The sequence below is a fragment of the Oreochromis aureus genome, linkage group 10, assembly GCF_013358895.1.
Source record: "Oreochromis aureus strain Israel breed Guangdong linkage group 10, ZZ_aureus, whole genome shotgun sequence".
Lineage (NCBI taxonomy): Eukaryota > Metazoa > Chordata > Actinopteri > Cichliformes > Cichlidae > Oreochromis > Oreochromis aureus.
This window is the reverse complement of record NC_052951.1, coordinates 4,150,340-4,170,885: the sequence shown is the minus strand read 5'-3', so window position 1 is coordinate 4,170,885 and position 20,546 is coordinate 4,150,340. Positions and strand designations below refer to the sequence as shown.

Here is a 20,546-nt window from a genome sequence, read left to right as displayed (position 1 = left end):
CTTCTTTCTTGTCTGCCTGTGCCGCCCATTTCCTGTCTGCCTGCTCACACCGGAATTTGCTCAAGTTCAGAAATGCCTGACGTTTTTTCATACTGCTTGTCTGCATGCCTCGTGAATGGTCTTCATTCTGTCCAGGTCCCACACACTTGTTTTCAAGCATGGTTGCAATCAAGGAAGAATCAGTGTCATCGTCTATAAAGACTATAAAGACTATGCACTAGCATCCCGTGCCTACCTGTAGGAATAGTGTTTCCAGTTTGTGGTTGGTAGGGTAAAAATCATTAAATGTTTTCTCCGTGTGGAGTAGAGTAAATGAAAGTAAGTAAAATGAAAGCGTTGTAACACAGAAGCTGAAGGAAACTGTTTATATCTGCATGCTTTAGAAGTCGTGAGTGAGTGAGGAGTGTCTTTGTGAGGACAAGTTGTTTTGCAACATCACATGCTTGTTGTTGCTGATGCTTGCTCAGTTCCACTGTGTAATATCCACTTGTTAATGCCGTCTCATCTTGAGGCTCATTGTGCTCTGGTGGATTACCTCTTACGTTGCCTGTTTGTCCAACAGGGTCACAAATGAATCTGAGGGAATCAGGAGATTTGCGGTCACAAGGTAAGTACATAAAGGTTCTGCCTGTGTCGATAGCGTTTAGAAACAGAGAGGATGTCAGATGTCTGACCTTTTTTTTTTCCTGTTCTTCCCTCCCTCTCCTCAGTTGCCATCTACCTGGGTATCAAAAAGCGTCCGAGCCCCGGGCCGTCGGACGTGGCTGGGATCTGAGAGGCGGCGGGCGGCGGGACCCTGCGGAGGTGGTACTGGCTCTGCGGGAGGCAGCTCTCGGATGTGGCTGCCAGGTCCACCATGCCGGCCCCTTTCTGCTCTCCTGCACCCACGGCGTGGCAGGGGGCCGCGTGGCTTTCGAGGCCGAGGTGTGCCATCTTTCCACAGGCACCTCGGAGACTTCTAATGGGGTGCGCTACACGCGACTCTGGGGGGCGCCGCTAGCTTTTCGGGACATTGCCACCCAAATCTCTAAGGACCTTGAACTTTGATTGAGAGGGTGCGTTTGCATACGAGTGCGTGGTTCCGTGTGAGTGTTGATGTGTGTGTGCAAAGGAAATCAAAAAAGGAAAACAAAAAAACAGAGAAGAGGTGAGGGGCTGGACCCGAAAGAAAAGACGTCTCCTTCTGTCTCTTTCAAGACTAACCTCCCCCCTGCACGCACATATGCACACACACACACACACACACACACACACACACACACACACATACACACTGATAGACACACACCTGATCCGTAAAGTCATACAGACTAAAACATCCACCCTCCTCCCCCTGCCTCCTTCTCTCTCCACCCTACCCAACACAGCTCAGCTTTCCCTTCCCTGAGCTACTGCTCCCACTGGACCTGGATCAGATGGAATACGTGGAATATTTTTTATTGCTACTCCTAGCCATAATGACTCTTTATTTTGTTATTTATTGTTCTGGTCATTGTTTTTACTCACTGTCACTTTCACCACTGCAGAAAATCACCTCCTGTCTGTCTGACATCCTCCTCCATCCTTTTTTTAAAACTTTTTTTTTATATGTCACCTTTACATTGTGTTACTGTTTTATTTTTTTAATTTTCAATATTCCCCCCTCACCGATAGTTATCCTGTTGAAATAGTAACATGCACAAACAAGGAAATGGTCCAACTCAGCAATCAGACGAGCAGCCGCAGTGTTACGTTGCTTTGAGTCGGGTAAATACAGCAGTGACAAACACGCCGGATTAAGGTCAGGGGAGGGGGTTGACGGGCCGTTGAAACAGCCAGTCAGAAGCCTGAGTGCAGCACGGAGTTATGGCCTCTCAGTCACATTAGTTTCTCTGAGTGACGAGAGCAGACGCTTCAAATTTGGCTAATGTCGGTCAGTAGTAACTGGTCAACCTCCATTTTTCAGTCTTCTTTAACGCTAAATCTGATTTCCTCCTTTTATTATCCCAGCAAACATTTCAGCATGGGTTGAAAAATAGTTCCAAAGTGAAAAATGTGCTGATTACAAAGAGCAGACAAAACATTCTCCCACGAGGGAAACATTTCTTATCCTAATCAGCTGATCGTTGATCACAGAGAGTCATCAACAAAATGCTTTTTCAGACAAGGCGATAACTAAATAAAAATGCAGGAGGACAAAAACAGTGATGAAATGCACTTTCATCCACAGATAAAACTGATATGAAAACATTCTGGAGAGATGAGATCCAATCAGACCTGATTAAGTTGTGTAGAAGTGTAGAAACGTTAGAGGCACATATGATCTGCCACTGTGAAAGGGTACAACTACGTTACAGCTAGCTGACATGCTCCCTGTTTCTGATGCGAGAATCAGAATATCCAGCGCTTGGGGGGAAGAGAAGATCAGACATGTGGACACATTTTGCATTTGATGTCAAAGAAAAAAATCCTTTGGAAATGGTGTGGAGCAACTGTTACCAGTGAAAACACGAAAAACTAAATCTAAACGAATTTATGACCCCTAAATTATGACTAAAACTACATTATGCTTAATCAGTTACAGTCAAAATTAAGCTGTCAATCACGTGGTTTGAAAAAAGGGAAGACAGATGGTGCTCTTTTCCCATTACCAGTAGTAACCAAGTTATAACCTCAAGTAATGAAAAAAAGTGCCAAAAGCTGCAGTTATTCTAGTGGCCACTTGAGGCAGGCTCCAAATGTGAATCAATCTCCATAGACTCTCATCTTCTTCACAGCACTAAAAAGCATGCTTGCACTGTGGTACAGAAACAGTGTTGGCCTTTACAGACCCTTTACAGATGTGTTTACAGATGTGCCGACACGTGCAGCTGTAGCTCATTGGCGTCTGCCAATCTTTGTTAATATGAGCTACTGAACTGGATCTTTGAACTATGTTTGTGGCATTGGTACCTTTTGGATAATTTATAATGAAATAATCTGGCAAATAATATAGTATTGTCTGAATAGTCCAAAAACCAATAGCTCAGCAACAGAGGCTGTATCCATGTATTAGTCTGTATGACCTGTATGCAGTCCACTGCAATAATGTGTGAGCTAAAAGATTCTATTAAAGCAGCTGTCACAAAGCTACCATTGAGGCTTCAGAATGCAAAGTTAAAACCCATTTCCTGATTTCACTCTGGCTGTGTCCGTCATTTATATTTCAGTATGTTTGCTGGGATAATTCGGTGTAATAAGTTGTCCTTAATGACCCTCTATAATAAATACAGGAGCTAAAATTGGTTAAAATCAGTGACTTTCAGTATTTGTGACCGACCCCCAACCGAGTCATTTAGATTTCACCAACCTTCACTTTTCTTCAGCAGCCTTGTAATAAGAGGTGGGCCGTCACTCACCCCACCACAGACTTAGAGAGATTCAGTATGTCTGGTGTATTTTCAGTGCAGGGCAGCTCTTCTGCCGCTTCTATTCCGTGCCGTGCGATCTCACCTCAGTCGTGATCTCACTTTAGTCGTCGCCTCAGTTCTGTTGGTGGGAAACGCCAAAAAGTGGATGGGCCAAGCAGCAGCGCAAGCGCTCAGATTACACACTCACCGTCACACACACAGAGGCGGCGTGCACTCCTCTAACGCCCACCCTCTTTCTTTTTTCTATTTTTTTCTTGTGGTACAGTGTATTAACTGCTCTGTCCGTTACTGATGACCGTGGGGATCAGGGGAGGGGGGAGCGCTCTGTATTCGGAAAGGCACGACGAAGGCAGTGTGGACAGTGTTTTCTTCTTGTTAGTCCAGTTGCCTTTAAAGTGAACTACCCCCAGCGCCTTCATACAATACACATTTAATGTAAAAAAGTAAAAAACAAAAAAAAGAGAGAGAGAAAAGTGCGAGAGCTTTCTATTCTCCCTCCCTGTTTTTAGTGAATAATGTACTGTGATATTTGCGTAGGCTACAGAGATCATATTGTTTGGCTGCTGATTTACTGTTAATACTGTCTCTCAGTTGTGGCTTTGCTCATGGTGACCTACCCCCACCGCCCAGCCCCACCCCATTCCATTCCCACCCCTACATTTTACAGGGATCGCTGACCTTCTGTTTGCCGCCTCCATACGTACCACCAACTTTATCCGGTCGAGCATTCGTCTTTCTTTATTGCAGGGAAATGGTCAGCCATCATCCACTCTCTCACATTGTTCTACATTTTTCAGTCCAGTTTGGTGTTTGCTGTTTCACGTAGCCCAGCAGGGGAAGTCGATGTTGACCTGCCCTCCCCCTCAGGGTGAGAAGCAGACACCAGAGTGGACACCAGGAGTCTGTCCTTGTCCTCTCCCTGGACGTTTCTCATTGTGGTGTATATTAGCATTAGGTAATATAGACCTCAATGCACTTTGCTTTGACTTGAATCAGCTCCTTCCAGTGTACCTGTATAGGTAATACCCAGAACTAGCCACTGGAAGGCGCCAATGTCTTAAATGTGAAACACTTCAATTTGTGGATATTTGCACAGGTACTTTATTTATTTTTTAGAATAATATCATTAAAAAAACAGGATTTATATCAGTCAGTTGATGGCTGTATATAAAATATATGAATATAGTATATATCTTAGAGCTCAAGGTTTATTTATAGCTAGAGCAAGGGAAGTAATTCTAGTTTAAAGCAGTTTCTGTCAGTGATAATGGGGAACAAAACCAAGCTGCAATCTTGCATGAGTTCAAAGTTTGGGTTATACTGGAAAAAATGAAATGTGATGCACATCTTGGACTGGAAGCTTTGTGAAATGCAGACACACACAGTCACTTTTCAGACTTGAGTTGCTAAATGAAATGCCAGAATATCCCCCACCCCCCTTTCACAAAAAGTAACAGAAGGGCTCATGTGAGACACAGTAACTTCACTCCACCTTGTTGCAACAGGATAGCTTCAGCACTCATTCAAGAGGGCATCTTGAGTTCATAGAAGTCTTTGGATATGCCGTAAAACGTACCACAACGTAGAGTATGAGGTGCAGCCAAAGAATTACAAGACTCGTTGCAGTCAGGAAGACAAGGTTGCAGAGACGCAGTTCTGTGTAGCAGAGCAGGCGGTGAGCAGCGATTATGGTCCAAACACTTGCACGTGCATTTGAGCTGATTAGTAGGCTGTTACTATAGAACTCTACAATGGAAATACTCAGTTCAGTTTGATTTTATTTATACAGCACCAGATCACAACAAAATTCACCTCAAGGCACTTTATGTTGTGAGGTAAAAACCCAACAATAATATGACACTGAGGGACAAATTCATGGCAGATCCTGGGTCTGAATGTTGGGTCGAAGACACCCACACACTGCCTCAGCTCCATGGTACAAAGTGCAAAAGCCTAGCTACAGAACTTTGTCTATCACAGGTTTTCATGTTGACAGAGACAAAATGTGGAATCCCGTCTCATAAAGTCCTACTTGACATCTTTTATGTACACATGACCGAACCATGCTGCACAACAGGAGTCTGTGAACACTTTGAGTGCACCTCATACATGAGAAAAATGTTCTAGATTTAGACCCTGCACGAGGACAGCTGCAGTTGGAATAAATTGTGCAGTTTGACTCAGTTTTAACTTGAATTTCCAAGTCCCTGTCTGCATTCAAGCCATAGAAACGTTTCAGGTTGTTTGCTGAGCCTTTCAGCTGGAGTTTTTGAACTAAATGGGTTGAAAAAAAAGAGAAAAAAGCAAATAACTTATGGATAAACAACTAACTCATAGTATAAGATGGATGAACATTGTCTTAAGGGGGATTCTACTGTGAAAAATTCTCGAAAAGAGGTTTTGGTGACGTGAGTGTTTGGGTAAATGCTTGTATACCTGCTCGGAGAAGGTGTATCACTGGTCTAAATGGTTTAAATGGTGGATGATGACAGTATTAGAAACCCGAGGGGCTCAGTATTTAACATTCACTGTCATTTCAAAACTGATTTTGGATACAGTTAATGTTACATACAAAAGAGACTCAAGAACACAGACAGTTTGACCTGTATGAGTAATTTTACTCTCTTCTACTGTTTAATTCCTCCCATCAGAAGCAAACTGTAACCTGAAATGAGTGGGTGTGATGCGTAAGGAGAACATGGAGCTGAAGATGAATAAAATTCACTGATGTTGGCAATTTTTTCTGTCATTTTCCCATCTTGTTTTCAAAGCTACTACTTTCCAAAACGTCTATCTGTCGATTATGCTGCAACAAGACAAACATGACTCGTGTAGTTGTTTTACAGGGCACTTTTTTATTGAGCAGTATGAGCAGCTTCAATAATCTTTACTTTTTATAACAAAAAGTAGGTGATGCCACATTTGCCAGGCAAGCCCAGCTCAGTGGAGGCTGATCCCAGGATGTTACCAACCAACACAGGAGAACTTAAAAAAAAAAAAAAGAGGACAGAGAGAAGAAAAAGCAGGAAAGAAGAAAAAGAAGTTTGCAGAGTCAAGAGTCTCTAGGTGAGCGGCTGTTTCCTCTGCGCGTCCATCCGCTGGCTCGATTACACATGAACGGTCACGAGAAAAACGGAAGATTGTCCCTCTTTACTTCTGGGCTGGGATCATGCTGTCAATGCTCTCTCCCTTCTCCAGCTTCTTCTCCATCTCAACCATCAGCTTGACACCGTCAACCACCAGTTGGACCTGCTCCACTTCAGAGGAGCCCAGACGGTCGGCGTTGGAGATGTCAAACACACCGCCCACAGAGGCAGTGTCCACACCACCTAAAGAGAAAGGGCAAAAGATCAGAGTCGCAGTGGAGATTTCACTGGGCTGTTCAAGCTGGTCCACAAGCGTATGAGTGTTTACCTGTGCCACGCTTCTGCAGACGCAGCCTGGTGAGGATCTCCTCAAACTTGGGATGTGTGCTCAGCTTGGCCAGTTTGACATGGACACCACCACGCAGGCCAGTGCCCAGGTTGGAGGGGCAGGTCAGGATGTAGCCGAGATGCTCGTTCCACATGAAGCCATGGTCGTGCTTCTTGAAGATCTCCTCAATCTGGCAGGTGTGAAAGAAGAATAGTCGTGGAAACATCCGGAGCAATTGTTTTCATTTCATCCCGGCTTTCCGAGGCCTGTTATATCTGCATACCTTCTGCAGGCCAACGCAGAAACGCCTGAACACCTCCCTCATGTTGCCACCCTTCTGCATGGAGATGACACGAAGGTGATCCTCCTCATTCACCCAGACCAAGAAGGTCTTGTTTTCGTTGTGCCTTTGCAGATATAGTTTGACATTTAGCGGGGCACACAGCTAATGCAGACAAAAGATTTCTAGAGAATATGTTTCACATTCAGCCTACTAACACTTAATGACAATGCTCACCAGATGCCTCTGCCGTCAGGCCAGTCACGGGCCATACCAGCGCAGGTCAGCAGGGGAGACACGGGCTTGTCAAACAGGAAGTGATCAGCGATCAGCTGCTCCTGCTCAGCATCAGTCATGGTCTTCAGGGGGTAGTACTTTCCCTTGAACTCACCATCCAGGCTGTTCAGAGCTGCAGTTAGGGGCAAAGCAGGGATAATATTGTCCAAACTGACACTGGACGCTTAAATTCAAAGACACGGTCCTTTTCCTTTGAATGCTTACCCTCAATGGACAGCCTCTCAATAATTCTGCGCTCTCCACGGCTGTTGTGCGGGGGCAGGGTGAATCCCTTGATGCTGCGACCAGTACGAACACGGCTAGACAGAACGTAGTTGGGGTCCAAGTCATCACCACCCTAAAGACAAATAAACTTTGAGTTTTAGGTGAAAAGGATAAATAAATAACAGAGTTCCTAAAACAATGCACAGATGTGCCATTAAACCATTAAATCAGTTCATCTGAAGACTTGTGTGACTGAAGTACTTCTCCTCCATGAAATCTGCGATACCTTCAGGTTCTCATGGTTGAGGTCGGTCTTGTGCTTGTCAGTGGGCTTGTATCCACCATGACGGTCAGAGATGACAGGGTCAAGCAGATCCTTGAAGACCTCATAGGACTCCTCGTCACCAGCAACACAGCCGACAGTCATGATGAAGGGGTGACCTGAAGAATGTAAGGAAGACGTGTGTGTCGGGAGGGGGGATTATTAGAGGGAACGGAAATGAAAGAATGAGTTTTTATGGCTAATGTTAATCACAAATTAAACAGATTTCTTTATCTGATATGAAACATATCTCACCGGGGTTGTCAACACCAGTCTGGATGACATCATCCAGAGTGTAGCCACTGGGTGTCTGTTTGTCCCTCAGTTTGCCATATACCTCCTTGCTCAGAACCTTGGCCATATGGTTGTTGTGCTTGGAGAGATCTGGGAACTCCTCCTCAACTTTGTAGTTGAGCTTGAAGTTGTTGTGGGTGTTTCCGAAAGGCATGATTGCTTTCTAACACTGCAAAGTGAGGGAAAAGCCTTTGATTAAATCTTGGAACGATAATAAACAGTTTCATCTGGAGATTGTGGAGGTGATCTAAATAGTCACAAAATTTCTGCAGCATTTGGAGATATGGGATATTCTGTGTGACAGCTGCAAGTTTTAAGCGGTGTCGGCAGAGGAATCTTGGTAACAAGTGTCACTCAATTTCCAGCAGCTCAGATGTCAGTTTGAAACAGAGTACAGGGAGGAGTGCCTGTTGGCTGGGTATTTTTAGCACAAGTACATCTGACTGTGTACCCTTTATGTCCTCAGTATCTACAAGCAAAGCTTTATACGTACAATCACAACTGTCCATTGACACATAAACGCACATAAATGAAAACTTGACTGGTCAGTTCCAGCACAGGGGTGGTCACTGAAAGCACTACAAGGTCTTTGTGTTTCTCTACAGGCTTACTGCAAAAGTATAATTGTCACAAAGCTGAAAGAAGCCTGATTAGCAGCAGACTTGTCCAGCTACCACGATCCAACAATATATATGGACATACTCTTGTTACTCGCATTACCTGATAAGCTGTTCAACATGAATACGTACTGATGCATGCAGTGACGCACTAGTTACATCACATGAAATATGATCTGCACCTCAGTCCCAAACTGATTTACAAAATTAGCTGTTCTTTAAATCAGTAATCCCTTTCATTGTGACAATTTTCTGATTAGTTTACAGCCAAAAAGCACCAAAAGTGTAACTTTGAAACAGCAAAAGTCGCAGAGGACACATGGGGGACTTCACACTGTCTCCTCTACATGTATCAAACTGCGAAGCACCTGTCCACATAAATCACTGTCCAAAAGAAAATCATATGCAGAGAGGAAGAATAAAGAGTGGAGTGACACAAGTTATCACTGGAACCACAGCCTGTCTGTCAGTATGTTAAAGCATGATCTTTAAGCTTAATCTTAACGAAGAATAATTTGATGAAATTCAACGACTTGTGATCGCTAGTAATGCATCATATGGATGCAAACATACCAGATTTGTTGCACAATAACCTTTAATTTCATCATGGACTTCATGTCCACAGCTCTTCATTAAAAGAAAAAGTAGCCAGAACTAATTGTTTGTGCTATTTTAAATGCTTGGCTTGCTCTCCAAATCCATCCATATCTCCACGTCTGCTCTTCTTTAAATGATTGACAAAACTAATCATTTCTTTACCTGCACACCAGACAAGTACAGAGGTAACAGTCCTTGGGATCAGATCCTGTTCACCACAGCCAAAATAGGGGTCACCCAACTCTGGAGGTCTCTGGCCCCTCTTTATATACCACACAGACACTAAGCCATTGGCTTGGCCATTTTAGTGCCTACTGCAGCCTCATTGGCCAGAGCCTCTGCACTGATACTGCACAGTTTATGAAAGAGACACATTTACAGCTCAGTCATTCAAGACGGGTGCTGCAGCTGTAACCTCACCCCCGTCATCCTCCGCACAGCCCCCCACCAACCCTTGGCCCATACATAGCTGTAGTTGGAGTGTGGGAGCATGTGAAAGGGGAGGAGGAGGTCACATGAGTGAGGCTGGGGTGGTAATGGGGAAAGGCCACTGAAATAAGCTGAGTTTCACTTTTGTCAAGCGCACTTTGGAGGTCAGGGTTTCTTACTGTAGGTGTGAAGGTTAGAAAGAGTTGGTATTTTCTTCACTTATCAAATGGCTGTTATCTAGAAATGCCCCTCGCATGGGTTTCCTAATCCCAAACAGTTAGCATTTGACTGATAGTTTCTTAATGGTGAGCAATGCCCCACCACCCACCGAAGCTGGCTTACGCTATGGCAGGCATAAACACACTGAATCAAACAAACAGAGTGATTGGTCAGGTTTTGATCACTGCACTTCTTTGCTCTAGACCAGGGGTGTCAAACATAATGCCTGGGGGCCAGAACAGGCCCCCCCAAAACTCTATTTGGCCCGCAGCGTGGCTTTGGAAAATGTGAAGGAGTGCACAAGTTTTAAACTTTTCACTGTATTTTCGCAACTCCTGCGTCTTTTCCTGCCGATAAAGATCTCCTCCATGGCCATGCATACTAACCAAAGTAACTAAGTAATAGATAAACAATTAAATTACAGAATATTCCCGTTTTTTCCTTTTTTACTAACTACTGTAGAAATGTATGATTTATACAGTGGGTTCACAGTATAGGACTGTGTGCACAATGAGCTAACAGAACATTTTCTGTAATTTTATTTTGTGCAGTTTATGTGCAACGTGGTATTTCTTTATCATGCAGAAAAAATACATAAGTTTTCCCTGCATTTGTGGATGACATGATGAACTGGGGCCACGAAGATCACAACCATCTAATATTGATTTTCAGCCTTTACCCTTGTGTACAGATATTTCTGTACACAATTTCAGATATTTATGTCAATAATTTTTTTTGCAGGTCTTTGTATCCTATTATAGATGTTTTCACCAAGTCTAATTTTCTCTTCTTGTCTTGGAACCAGTGGTTTGCAGATTGCTGCAGATCATCTGTATGAAGATGTATCTTCGTTGTAGAGTCTGACAATGATGCGCCTATCTCTTCCTAATGACTATTTTCTTAAGTTATCAGGTTGTTGATTGTTGATTTGGTCACTTCTAAACCTTTTTGCTATCTTTATGATCTTGTTTTTTGTTGTATTCTTCACTTATATAGAGTGACAGTTTCAGCAAAATGATACAAAATGCAAACTTAACACTTGGAATTAACTCCAGATTCTTTACCTGCTTATTATTTCATGAAATAACAAGGTAACAGGTCTCACCTGGCCATGAAGCTGCTTGTCAGTTGCTGAAGATGAAAGTCTGCATTTCAATCATATTTCAGGTAAAATGGTGTACAGAGGAAAAACTACAACAACAGTGTGACTGTCTAGAAACTTAAAGACCCAGGAGTCCAAAAAATGAGGGTAAAACAAAGACTTAAACATTGCATTTGCCAGATTTTTATACATTTGGCAAATGCAATATTAGATTAAGAGCTACTATTTTCTTTTATTAAAGCCTTTTGCAGCTCAAGTATGCTGTGCATGTATTTAAGGGAGTGTGTTAATATTTTCTGTGACAGCCCAACCTTCATGATTTCTCTGAAGACCGAAGGGAGAATGATTCTCACATATGTTTTGAGATGTTGTTGCTACCAGTGCTGCCCCACACCACAGACATCTGAACCCTTGACTCAAAACTGATATGGTAATTATCAGATGCTGAATCTTTGATGGGAATACTGAGTGACGGAATGTTGAGGAAGAAAGTCGATGCCACCTGTGACTTAGAGAATCCATCGTAGCTATAACACCGGCATTGATCCAAGAGGGAGGGGCATCCCAGAATGCAGCTCTTTCTGTGGGATGCCCCACCCATCTTTGACTGGCAACTGACTGATTCACAGCTGCTTTTTCAACGTCACCATGTCTGTGAACCACAGCACAGAAAGGACAACTCCAGCTATCCAGTCCAACCATCCCAGACTCCCTAGGCTTGCATGCGTGCTTTCCTAGGTCCCCTCTCATTTTTGCACTCTAACCCGCCTCCCGTTGAATAGTAGAGGAGGGTCACTGTGCCCTTGCCCTGAATTGAAACCACTTCTCATGTTTCTCAGCTGTCCCCTGCCTGTCCTTCAACAAGTCAGATGTTACCAAATTAGTGCAGGTTTCTTCTATCTCTCCACACACCAATCTGTCCCTGTTAACTAGAGCAGCTGCTTTTGTCTGTGCAGAATATTTAGGTACTTTGTAAGTAGCTGGCGTTGTTGTTGTTTTTTTTTTCCCTCAGGCAAACAACATATATTTTTGGCATATATATATATATATATATATATATATATATATATATATATATATATATATATATATATATATATATATATATATATATATATATATATATATATATATATATATATATATATATATATATATATATATATATATATATATATATATATATATATATATATATATATATATATATATATATATATATATATATATATATATATATATATATATATATATATATATATATATATATATATATATATATATATATATATATATATATATATATATATATATATATATATATATATATATATATATATATATATATATATATATATATATATATATATATATATATATATATATATATATATATATATATATATATATATATATATATATATATATATATATATATATATATATATATATATATATATATATATATATATATATATATATATATATATATATATATATATATATATATATATATATATATATATATATATATATATATATATATATATATATATATATATATATATATATATATATATATATATATATATATATATATATATATATATATATATATATATATATATATATATATATATATATATATATATATATATATATATATATATATATATATATATATATATATATATATATATATATATATATATATATATATATATATATATATATATATATATATATATATATATATATATATATATGTATATATATATGTATATATATGTATATATATATATATATATATATATATATATATATATATATATATATATATATATATATATATATATATATATATATATATATATATATATATATATATATATATATATATATATATATATATATATATATATATATATATATATATATATATATATATATATATATATATATATGTTGCAGAACGCAACCCATAACGGCAATGCTCAGTGGCTAGTGGATCTGAGGGCAGACCACAGCAACCTCCTGAACAGGGTCCAGTAACCATCACAGTGGCAGATATCCAAGAAAGGGTCTCCAGTATGAAGAGTTGGACAGCACCAGGGCCCGACATGGTTCACGCCTACTGGCTGAAGAAGCTGACTGCACTCCACGAGCGTCTGGCAGCACAAATGAACCAGCTGCTAGTTAACGAGAGACACCCGGAATGGCTAACTGAAGGTCGGACAGTCCTGATCCCCAAGGACCCCAAGAAGGGACCAGTCCCATCCAACTACCGACCAATAACCTGCCTCAGTACTACATGGAAGCTCCTGTCAGGCATCATATCGGCTAAGATGAACGGGCACATGGGTCAATACATGAGCGGGGCACAGAAAGGGATTGGCAAGAATACCAGAGGCGCAAAACACCAGCTACTGGTAGACAGAACAGTCAGCCGAGACTGCAAGACCAGACTGACCAACCTGTGCACAGCCTGGATTGATTACAAGAAGGCCTATGACTCAATGCCCCACAGCTGGATACTTGAATGCCTAGAATTGTACAAGATCAACAGGACCCTAAGAGCCTTCATCAGGAACTCAATGGGGATGTGGCGCACAGCACTAGAGGCCAACTCCAAGCCCATAGCACAAGTCACCATCAAGTGCGGGATCTACCAAGGAGATGCTCTGTCCCCACTGCTGTTCTGCATAGGCCTGAACCCCCTCAGTGAGATTCAGAACTGAGGGGATCGAACTACCAGAAGGCAACATTGCAGACATAGAGGACAGTTACAAGTACCTGGGGATCCCGCAGGCGAATGGGAACCATGAAGAGGCCGCTAGAAAAGCTGCAACCACCAAGTACCTGCAGAGGGTCAGGCAAGTCCTGAGGAGTCAGCTGAACGGTAAGAACAAGATCCGGGCTATCAACACCTACGCCCTGCCCGTGATCAGGTACCCTGCTGGGGTAATAGGCTGGCCAAAGGAGGAGATAGAAGCCACTGACATAAAGACAAGAAAGCTCCTTACCATGCATGGAGGGTTTCACCCCAAGTCCAGCACCCTGAGGCTGTACGCTAAGCGGAAGGAAGGGGCCGAGGACTGGTGAGTGTCAGCACCACAGTCCAGGATGAGACAACGAACATCCAAGAATACATTGGGAAGATGGCCCCAACTGACCGAAAGTGCTCAGTGAATACCTCAGGCAGCAGAAACCCAAGAAAGAGGAGGGAGACGAGGAACCATCATGGAAGGACAGGCCCCTGCACGGTATGTACCACCGGCAGATAGAGGAGGTGGCTGATATCCAGAAATCCTACCAGTGGCTGGACAAAGCTGGACTGAAAGACAGCACAGAGGCACTAATCATGGCAGCACAAGAACAAGCTCTGAGTACAAGATCCATAGAGGCTGGGGTCTATCACACCAGGCAAGACCCCAGGTGCAGGCTGTGTAAAGATGCCCCTGAGACAATCCAGCACATAACAGCAGGGTGCAAGATGCTAGCAGGCAAGGCATACATGGAACGCCATAACCAAGTGGCCGGCATAGTGTACAGGAACATCTGTGCCGAGTATAACCTGGAAGTCCCGAGGTCAAAATGGGAGATGCCCCAAGGGTGATGGAGAATGACCGAGCTAAGATCCTGTGGGACTTCCAGATGCAGACGGACAAAATGGTGGTGGCTAACCAACCGGACATAGTGGTGGTAGACAAACAGAAGAAGACGGCTGTAGTGATCGATGTAGCGGTTCGAATGACAGCAACATCAGGAAGAAGGAACACGAGAAGCTGGAGAAATACCAAGGGCTCAGAGAAGAGCTCGAGAGGATGTGGAGGGTGAAGGTAACGGTGGTCCCGTGGTAATCAGAGCACTAGGTGCGGTGACTCCCAAGCTAGGCGAGTGGCTCCAGCAGATCCCGGGAACAACATCGGAGATCTCTGTCCAGAAGAGCGCAGTCCTGGGAACAGCTAAGATACTGCATGGGACCCTCAAGCTCCCAGGCCTCTGGTAGAGGACCCGAGCTTGAAGGATAAACCGCCCGCAGGGGCGTGCTCGTGTTTTTTTTTTTATATATATATATATATATATATATATATATATATATATATATATATATATATATATATATATATATATATATATATATATGTGTGTGTGTGTGTGTGTGTGTGTGTTAGTAAAACTTAGAACAGGCATTAGCATTTAATTTTCAGGAGGAAGCAGTATGAGCAGACCCTAGCTGCTTCTACACACAGCTACTGGATAATACTGGTCTACAGCAGTTATGCAACAGGGCGGTTACATCACATAAGCTGCCTTCTACAAACGGTGCTCATGGAGTTCCTCCAGCATCACAACAAGTTGGAATCACCATCATATTACAGAAATAGTCACCTATCATGTTTGGACACATGCTAACTGAAGGGAAGTATGTTTCTAGTCCAAAATTATAGTTATTGAGAATTTCATGATGTTTTATGATTTGATCTGCTTACATTTCTCTTGAATTTTGGTTTTTTGTTCTTTCATTACATCCATTAGTCTGCAGACTTGCACACACTTTTGAAACAGCGTGACCCTTTGAAAGGAATCTGTGCTGGCTGCATTGACCCATGTCAGAGCAGCACAGTGTCAAGCTGCAGGCTGCGTGTAATGCTACACTCTCAGTATTGGTGAGAGCAAATTGTGTCACTTGGTTTAGGAATGGGAAATGGATCATTTTAATTCCAGTGTCTATGCTTAAGGGCAGTTCATTCATAATAAAACCGTTTCAAGAAATCATGATTGGAAAAGTAACTTCAGATGCTTTGCAACCAAATACAATGACGGAGCAAGCTGCTAAAAATAGCACCTTTATGGCAGGCTATATTTAAAGCTTCTTTCACACATTAACCTCAGCACCTGTCTGGACAGAACCAGCAGGGAGATGCAGCTCATGCCCACAGTATGACCTGTAATATATAATGCGTTTGCTCTTAATGATTTACTTTCCAGATATCTACATTTTTAAGAATGTGTTTTATACTATACTTTCCTAACTTCTCAAAAGAAAACCCAAATTGCACCTCTCTTTTTTATTATTTTGATTGAAGATTATACAAATTATCAAATGGAAAAATGGGATTTTATGGAAGCCGGGTTTGAGGTATTGCAGGTGTTGCAGCGCTTGTTGAAATATTTCTGGTTGGCCTCTCTTCATTTAAATTCTAACCACTTGCGTCACGTGTACATAGCGTGGCATGGGTGAGGCTATAATTATACCAGGTTTGCTGGGTCCATCCTGTCAAAGAGCAGCCTGTGCACACCCAGAACCCTGATTCAATTTCATTGAGTCAGTTGTCTGTCCATCACAGACAGGACTCGAGGTCCATTTGCTTTGGCTAAACACCCCAAACACTGACTGCAAGTAGCAGTATGAATAACTGTACCAAGCGTCCATGGAAGTAAAGTTTGTGGGTGAAGCGAGAGAGTTATTCCATTTGCTCACCACAGCATTTACAAATGAGTCTTGCAGGTTCTGCTCTAAACAAATGAGCCTGTCAGTAGGATCCCAGAACCTTCCAGTACAATTTGTGACCATGGACCTTTGAATGTTTATTGATCCCAAATGAAAGAGTGTCCTGTCCAATGTGACATGGATCCACACCTGGTCCAGGACCATCGCTGAAGAGAAAATATTTATTTATAGGTTATATGTTATGTCATCTTGAATTTTTGCTTCTCAAGTTTTCTTTCGTCTCTTCTTCCTCCACTGAAAGTCAGAAATCTTGCATAAATGTTAGTGTAAGATTATCTGCTGTATCCCATAAATTAATTAAACCAATTTAAGCTTATGTGGAGGAGGTATGTCCTTTCTACCTTTTGTTTTCACAAAAGACAGGTAAGTATAGAGAAACCATATGCTTTATTTCAAAGATGGACATAGGTTGGGTCTAGAAGATAAAATCTTAAAGCCACAGAGCCACAAAGCTTAAAGTCACAGTTTTCTGTGTCACGTAAGAGACTGTTTTTATACCTGGCTAAATCATTATGGTAACCTATGCTGAACATAACTTGGTCAGTAGCAGATTACTTGGGTATGATGAAATGTGTAGTATAGGGCCCTGGTGTCTGATATTAAAATGCTAAGCTGGCTCCAGGTTTCACAAATGATACCTTCCAAACGTGGCAAAGTGGCATCCATCTTTATGCATCTTCCTCCTGTCTCACTGTATGGAATGTCGTCGCCTGTCTTTTATTTGCCAGGAGTTTCCACTCCCCCTGAGTGCCCCTCTTGTTTCTGTATGTGATCATATATAAAACTTCAAATTTCTCTTTGACCTTTGTCACTGTGTTTGTTCCTGGCCTGTCTGACCTTTCTGTGTGAACCAGCCTTAGACAGAGATTTGGCTTTTATTTTTGTTGGGATTCTTATTTTCTGTTTGTTTGTTTTTTCCTTTGTAGCCCCACCAAAAGCCCTTTTCCTTTACAATGCTACCAACATGCTAGTAACAGATGCCACAGTGCACAGCCAGAGATCCTATTGCCATGGTCACTTATTCTGCAAACCAGATTAGAGGTGAAAGGGTGAAATCACTTTCTACTGACCAACCAAGTCCCTGGAAAACAGTGTCACCATTCCGGGAAGATCTCTGAGACCTGTGCAAAAACAACTTTGCACAGGTCTCAGACACACGGACATGGTGATAGTTAAGGAGAGAATGAGAGGGGGAGCGAGGGAACATGAGAGAGAGGACGGGAGAGGGAACGAGGGAACACGAGAGAGAGGACGGGAGAGGGAGCGAGGGAACATGGATAAACATGACAGACAGAGGAAATGTGGAATGAACATGAATAGGAGGACAAGGGACACATGCACATAAAGACAAACACACAGAGAGGGATACAGAAGACAGAGACACAAAGGGAACTTAAATGGACAAGGAGATTACACATGACAAACAGGGGAAACGATAGGAGACAAAGACACTGAAACACACAAAGGGCGAGGGAGACTTAAACACCGGGGACTTGACAGACTCACACACTGAAGACACGACACCATAACCAACATAGTGGGGAAGACACAGACGTGGGACGAACCTAGACAGACGAGAACTAAATAGGGAAGCAGAACTCACTATCAACAGAACTAACTGAGGTCTAAACTATACAAACAAGGACATCATAACACAAAAAGGCATGAAACTCTAAATGCTTGGTCAAAAGAGCCAGCCCATGACAGTCTGAAGTTAGTGACTCCAAAAAAAATTGACAATAATGTTGTTGTTCTATGAGCAATAATATATAAATTAGGACACTTATTTGGGCTTGGTGTCAATCGCTGGTAGACTGAGCACATATATGAATTCTATGTTTGATTTAATTCTTTATTTGCTCTTAGATAATTAAAACCATCAGGGCTGCAGCTGAAAGAGAAAACAAACAAACATCGTCTTGTGAAATTTGGAAATTTGTGCAATCTGACTGATGAACAAGTGGGAAAAAAAACGATCTTCAGGAAGTTGATGTCTTAATTCTTTAACTGGTCGTGTCTGGGTGTTTCCACTTATTATGACATATCTTAAATGCTTAATGTGATGCAGCCATAGAAACAACAAAAACTGTCTTGTGAAATTTGAACGTAAGTGAATCCAGATAATGAAAAGATACCCTGGATATGGTGAAATCGCTTAATAATACAAGACGCAGGCCTCTGCCACATCTAAGCTGTTTTAACAACACAAGGCAGCCCTTCACTACAAAGCAAGTCACAGTACTGTTGTGGCTGATCTGTGTACACTGCTTCTCCTCACAGTTCTGTATGCTATGAGTAACTATGTGTGTCAGAGCCATATTACAGCACAGCATGTTGCCCTGCAGCTCAAGCTGCCAACCCAGCATCTGCTGCAACCTGTATGTCTGTGGCTTTCCGCCAACCACACACCCTGCCGACTCAGGGTCTTCCATTAGCATGTAGCCTATAAATTAACCTATAAAAGTAGCCTATAAATGACATTACATTTTATACGTTTTAGACTAAAAATATGTTGATTTCAACTGGTTCCCAACATCTATTTGTGTTGTACTTTGAAGCACTTAGAGAATACTAGAAAATGAACAAACAATGATCAGGCTGGGTAATTTTTTTAGGCGCATATTTGCACTTCTTTCTTCATGAATTTAAGGTGGAAATGTCTTTATTTACATAAAGAAAGGCAAAACTGAGGTAGCAGGATAAAATATATGGAATATAAATCCTATTAGACTCTCAGACAATTTCTCACTTTCATTAATTTCATTAATGATAAATATCAGGCTTTCTTATTTAATATTAGGCATGATCTAAAAATGTGCGAGTCCCTGTTTGTTTGGTAATTCCCTGCGGAGTTTTTTTGTTGCTGACTTTGTTTTTCAGTGAGTTGCGCATGCTTAGAAAAATCTTTAGTGCAGCACAGTTGTGGATGAAATTAGGTGTCCTCACTAAATACATACAAATGTCTCCACCTTGTGGATGTTTAACACTGCAGTCAACATTAAACTCTTACTACACTTAACTGCATTAACACTTCCAACAGAAAAATGAGCGCTTAAGATGCAGACTGAGCCTTTTGATTTCTGTAACTAAACAAGCTTAACTTGGCCTTGTCAAGATAGGGTTCCTTAGCATTGCAAAATGTGTAAGAGTACAGTGATCATGCAATAGCCTAAAAGTGCAAAGTGCTCCTTGCATCAGAGTTATCAGACATTGCAGTCAATGCTTACTGACGAAACTGTGCGGGAAAGGTGTTTTTTTTTATTGCAGAAATGTTTAAACCGTACTGCAAATAAAACAATTAAATATTTTTTCAAATGAGCTATATAGACAACTTTACGAATAGAATGTTTTTTAAATTAATAAGTGATTTATTTTGTGGTATTTTCAAAGTGCTTACTTTGACTTAAAATACATTTTTGAAAAAATAAGTAATCCCTAATAAAAGACTGGCAGACTGCTGTTAAGAGTAAGCATTTTTATATTTCCCTGAGATTTAAATACATGAATAAATAAGTACACGCTACTGAACCTAACAAAAGATTTAATGTATTTAGCAAAGAATTATTCACACAGAAAAAACTAGAGGCTACTGGAGAATACAGCGAAACGATATTATTATATTCACCTTATAGTTCCTTTTAAACACACTTTCACTAGTGAAGTTTCTGTAGCTTGTTTAGATAAAGGGTTATACGTTTAAAGAGATTCATCGAAACTTCATGTGAATAAATAATATATAATATGAGGGCTTATATAATTATTTATATATTTATTATAAATAAATCATGTGATGATGGAAATTCTTTTAAACTGCTGTGACTTTAAGGGGCCAGGGAGGAGTAGCATGTTGGCTTGCAACACTGGGGT

The 20,546-nt window shown here is 41.2% G+C and overlaps 2 protein-coding genes across 4 annotated transcripts in view; one reads left to right on the top strand and one right to left on the bottom strand.

The window, feature by feature from the left end:
• mark4a (MAP/microtubule affinity-regulating kinase 4a) overlaps positions 1–6,391 on the top strand; it is a 33,381-nt gene extending 26,990 nt beyond the window's left edge. For 2 of the 3 annotated variants that reach the window (XM_031738526.2, XM_039618371.1), the window contains exons 16-17: positions 563–607; positions 711–6,391. In XM_031738526.2, the coding sequence (XP_031594386.1) occupies positions 563–607; positions 711–1,047 (382 nt within the window). In that variant the 3' untranslated portion in view covers positions 1,048–6,391. The remainder of the gene's footprint in view (positions 1–562; positions 608–710) is intronic. The other variant, XM_031738527.2, reaches the window with a different exon arrangement.
• On the bottom strand, positions 6,225–9,714 carry ckma (creatine kinase, muscle a). Its single transcript, XM_031738508.2, has 8 exons — positions 9,577–9,714; positions 8,162–8,369; positions 7,871–8,025; positions 7,585–7,717; positions 7,321–7,492; positions 7,087–7,210; positions 6,804–6,993; positions 6,225–6,718 (listed from the first exon to the last, which is right to left on the bottom strand). The coding sequence occupies exons 2-8, from the start codon at positions 8,352–8,354 to the stop codon at positions 6,540–6,542; spliced, it is 1,146 nt and encodes a 381-aa protein (XP_031594368.1). The 5' UTR covers positions 8,355–8,369; positions 9,577–9,714; the 3' UTR covers positions 6,225–6,539.
• Between the last annotated feature and the right edge of the window lie 10,832 nt (positions 9,715–20,546).

Coding starts and splice junctions, on each gene's coding strand:
- ckma (XM_031738508.2), bottom strand. CDS start 8,354: ATGCCTTTCGGAAACACCCACAACAACTTCAAGCTCAACTACAAAGTT. Junction 7,493..7,584: donor TGAGAGGCTGTCCATTGAGG/GTAAGCATTCAA, acceptor CCCTAACTGCAG/CTCTGAACAGCCTGGATGGT. Junction 6,719..6,803: donor TCTGCAGAAGCGTGGCACAG/GTAAACACTCAT, acceptor CTTTCTCTTTAG/GTGGTGTGGACACTGCCTCT.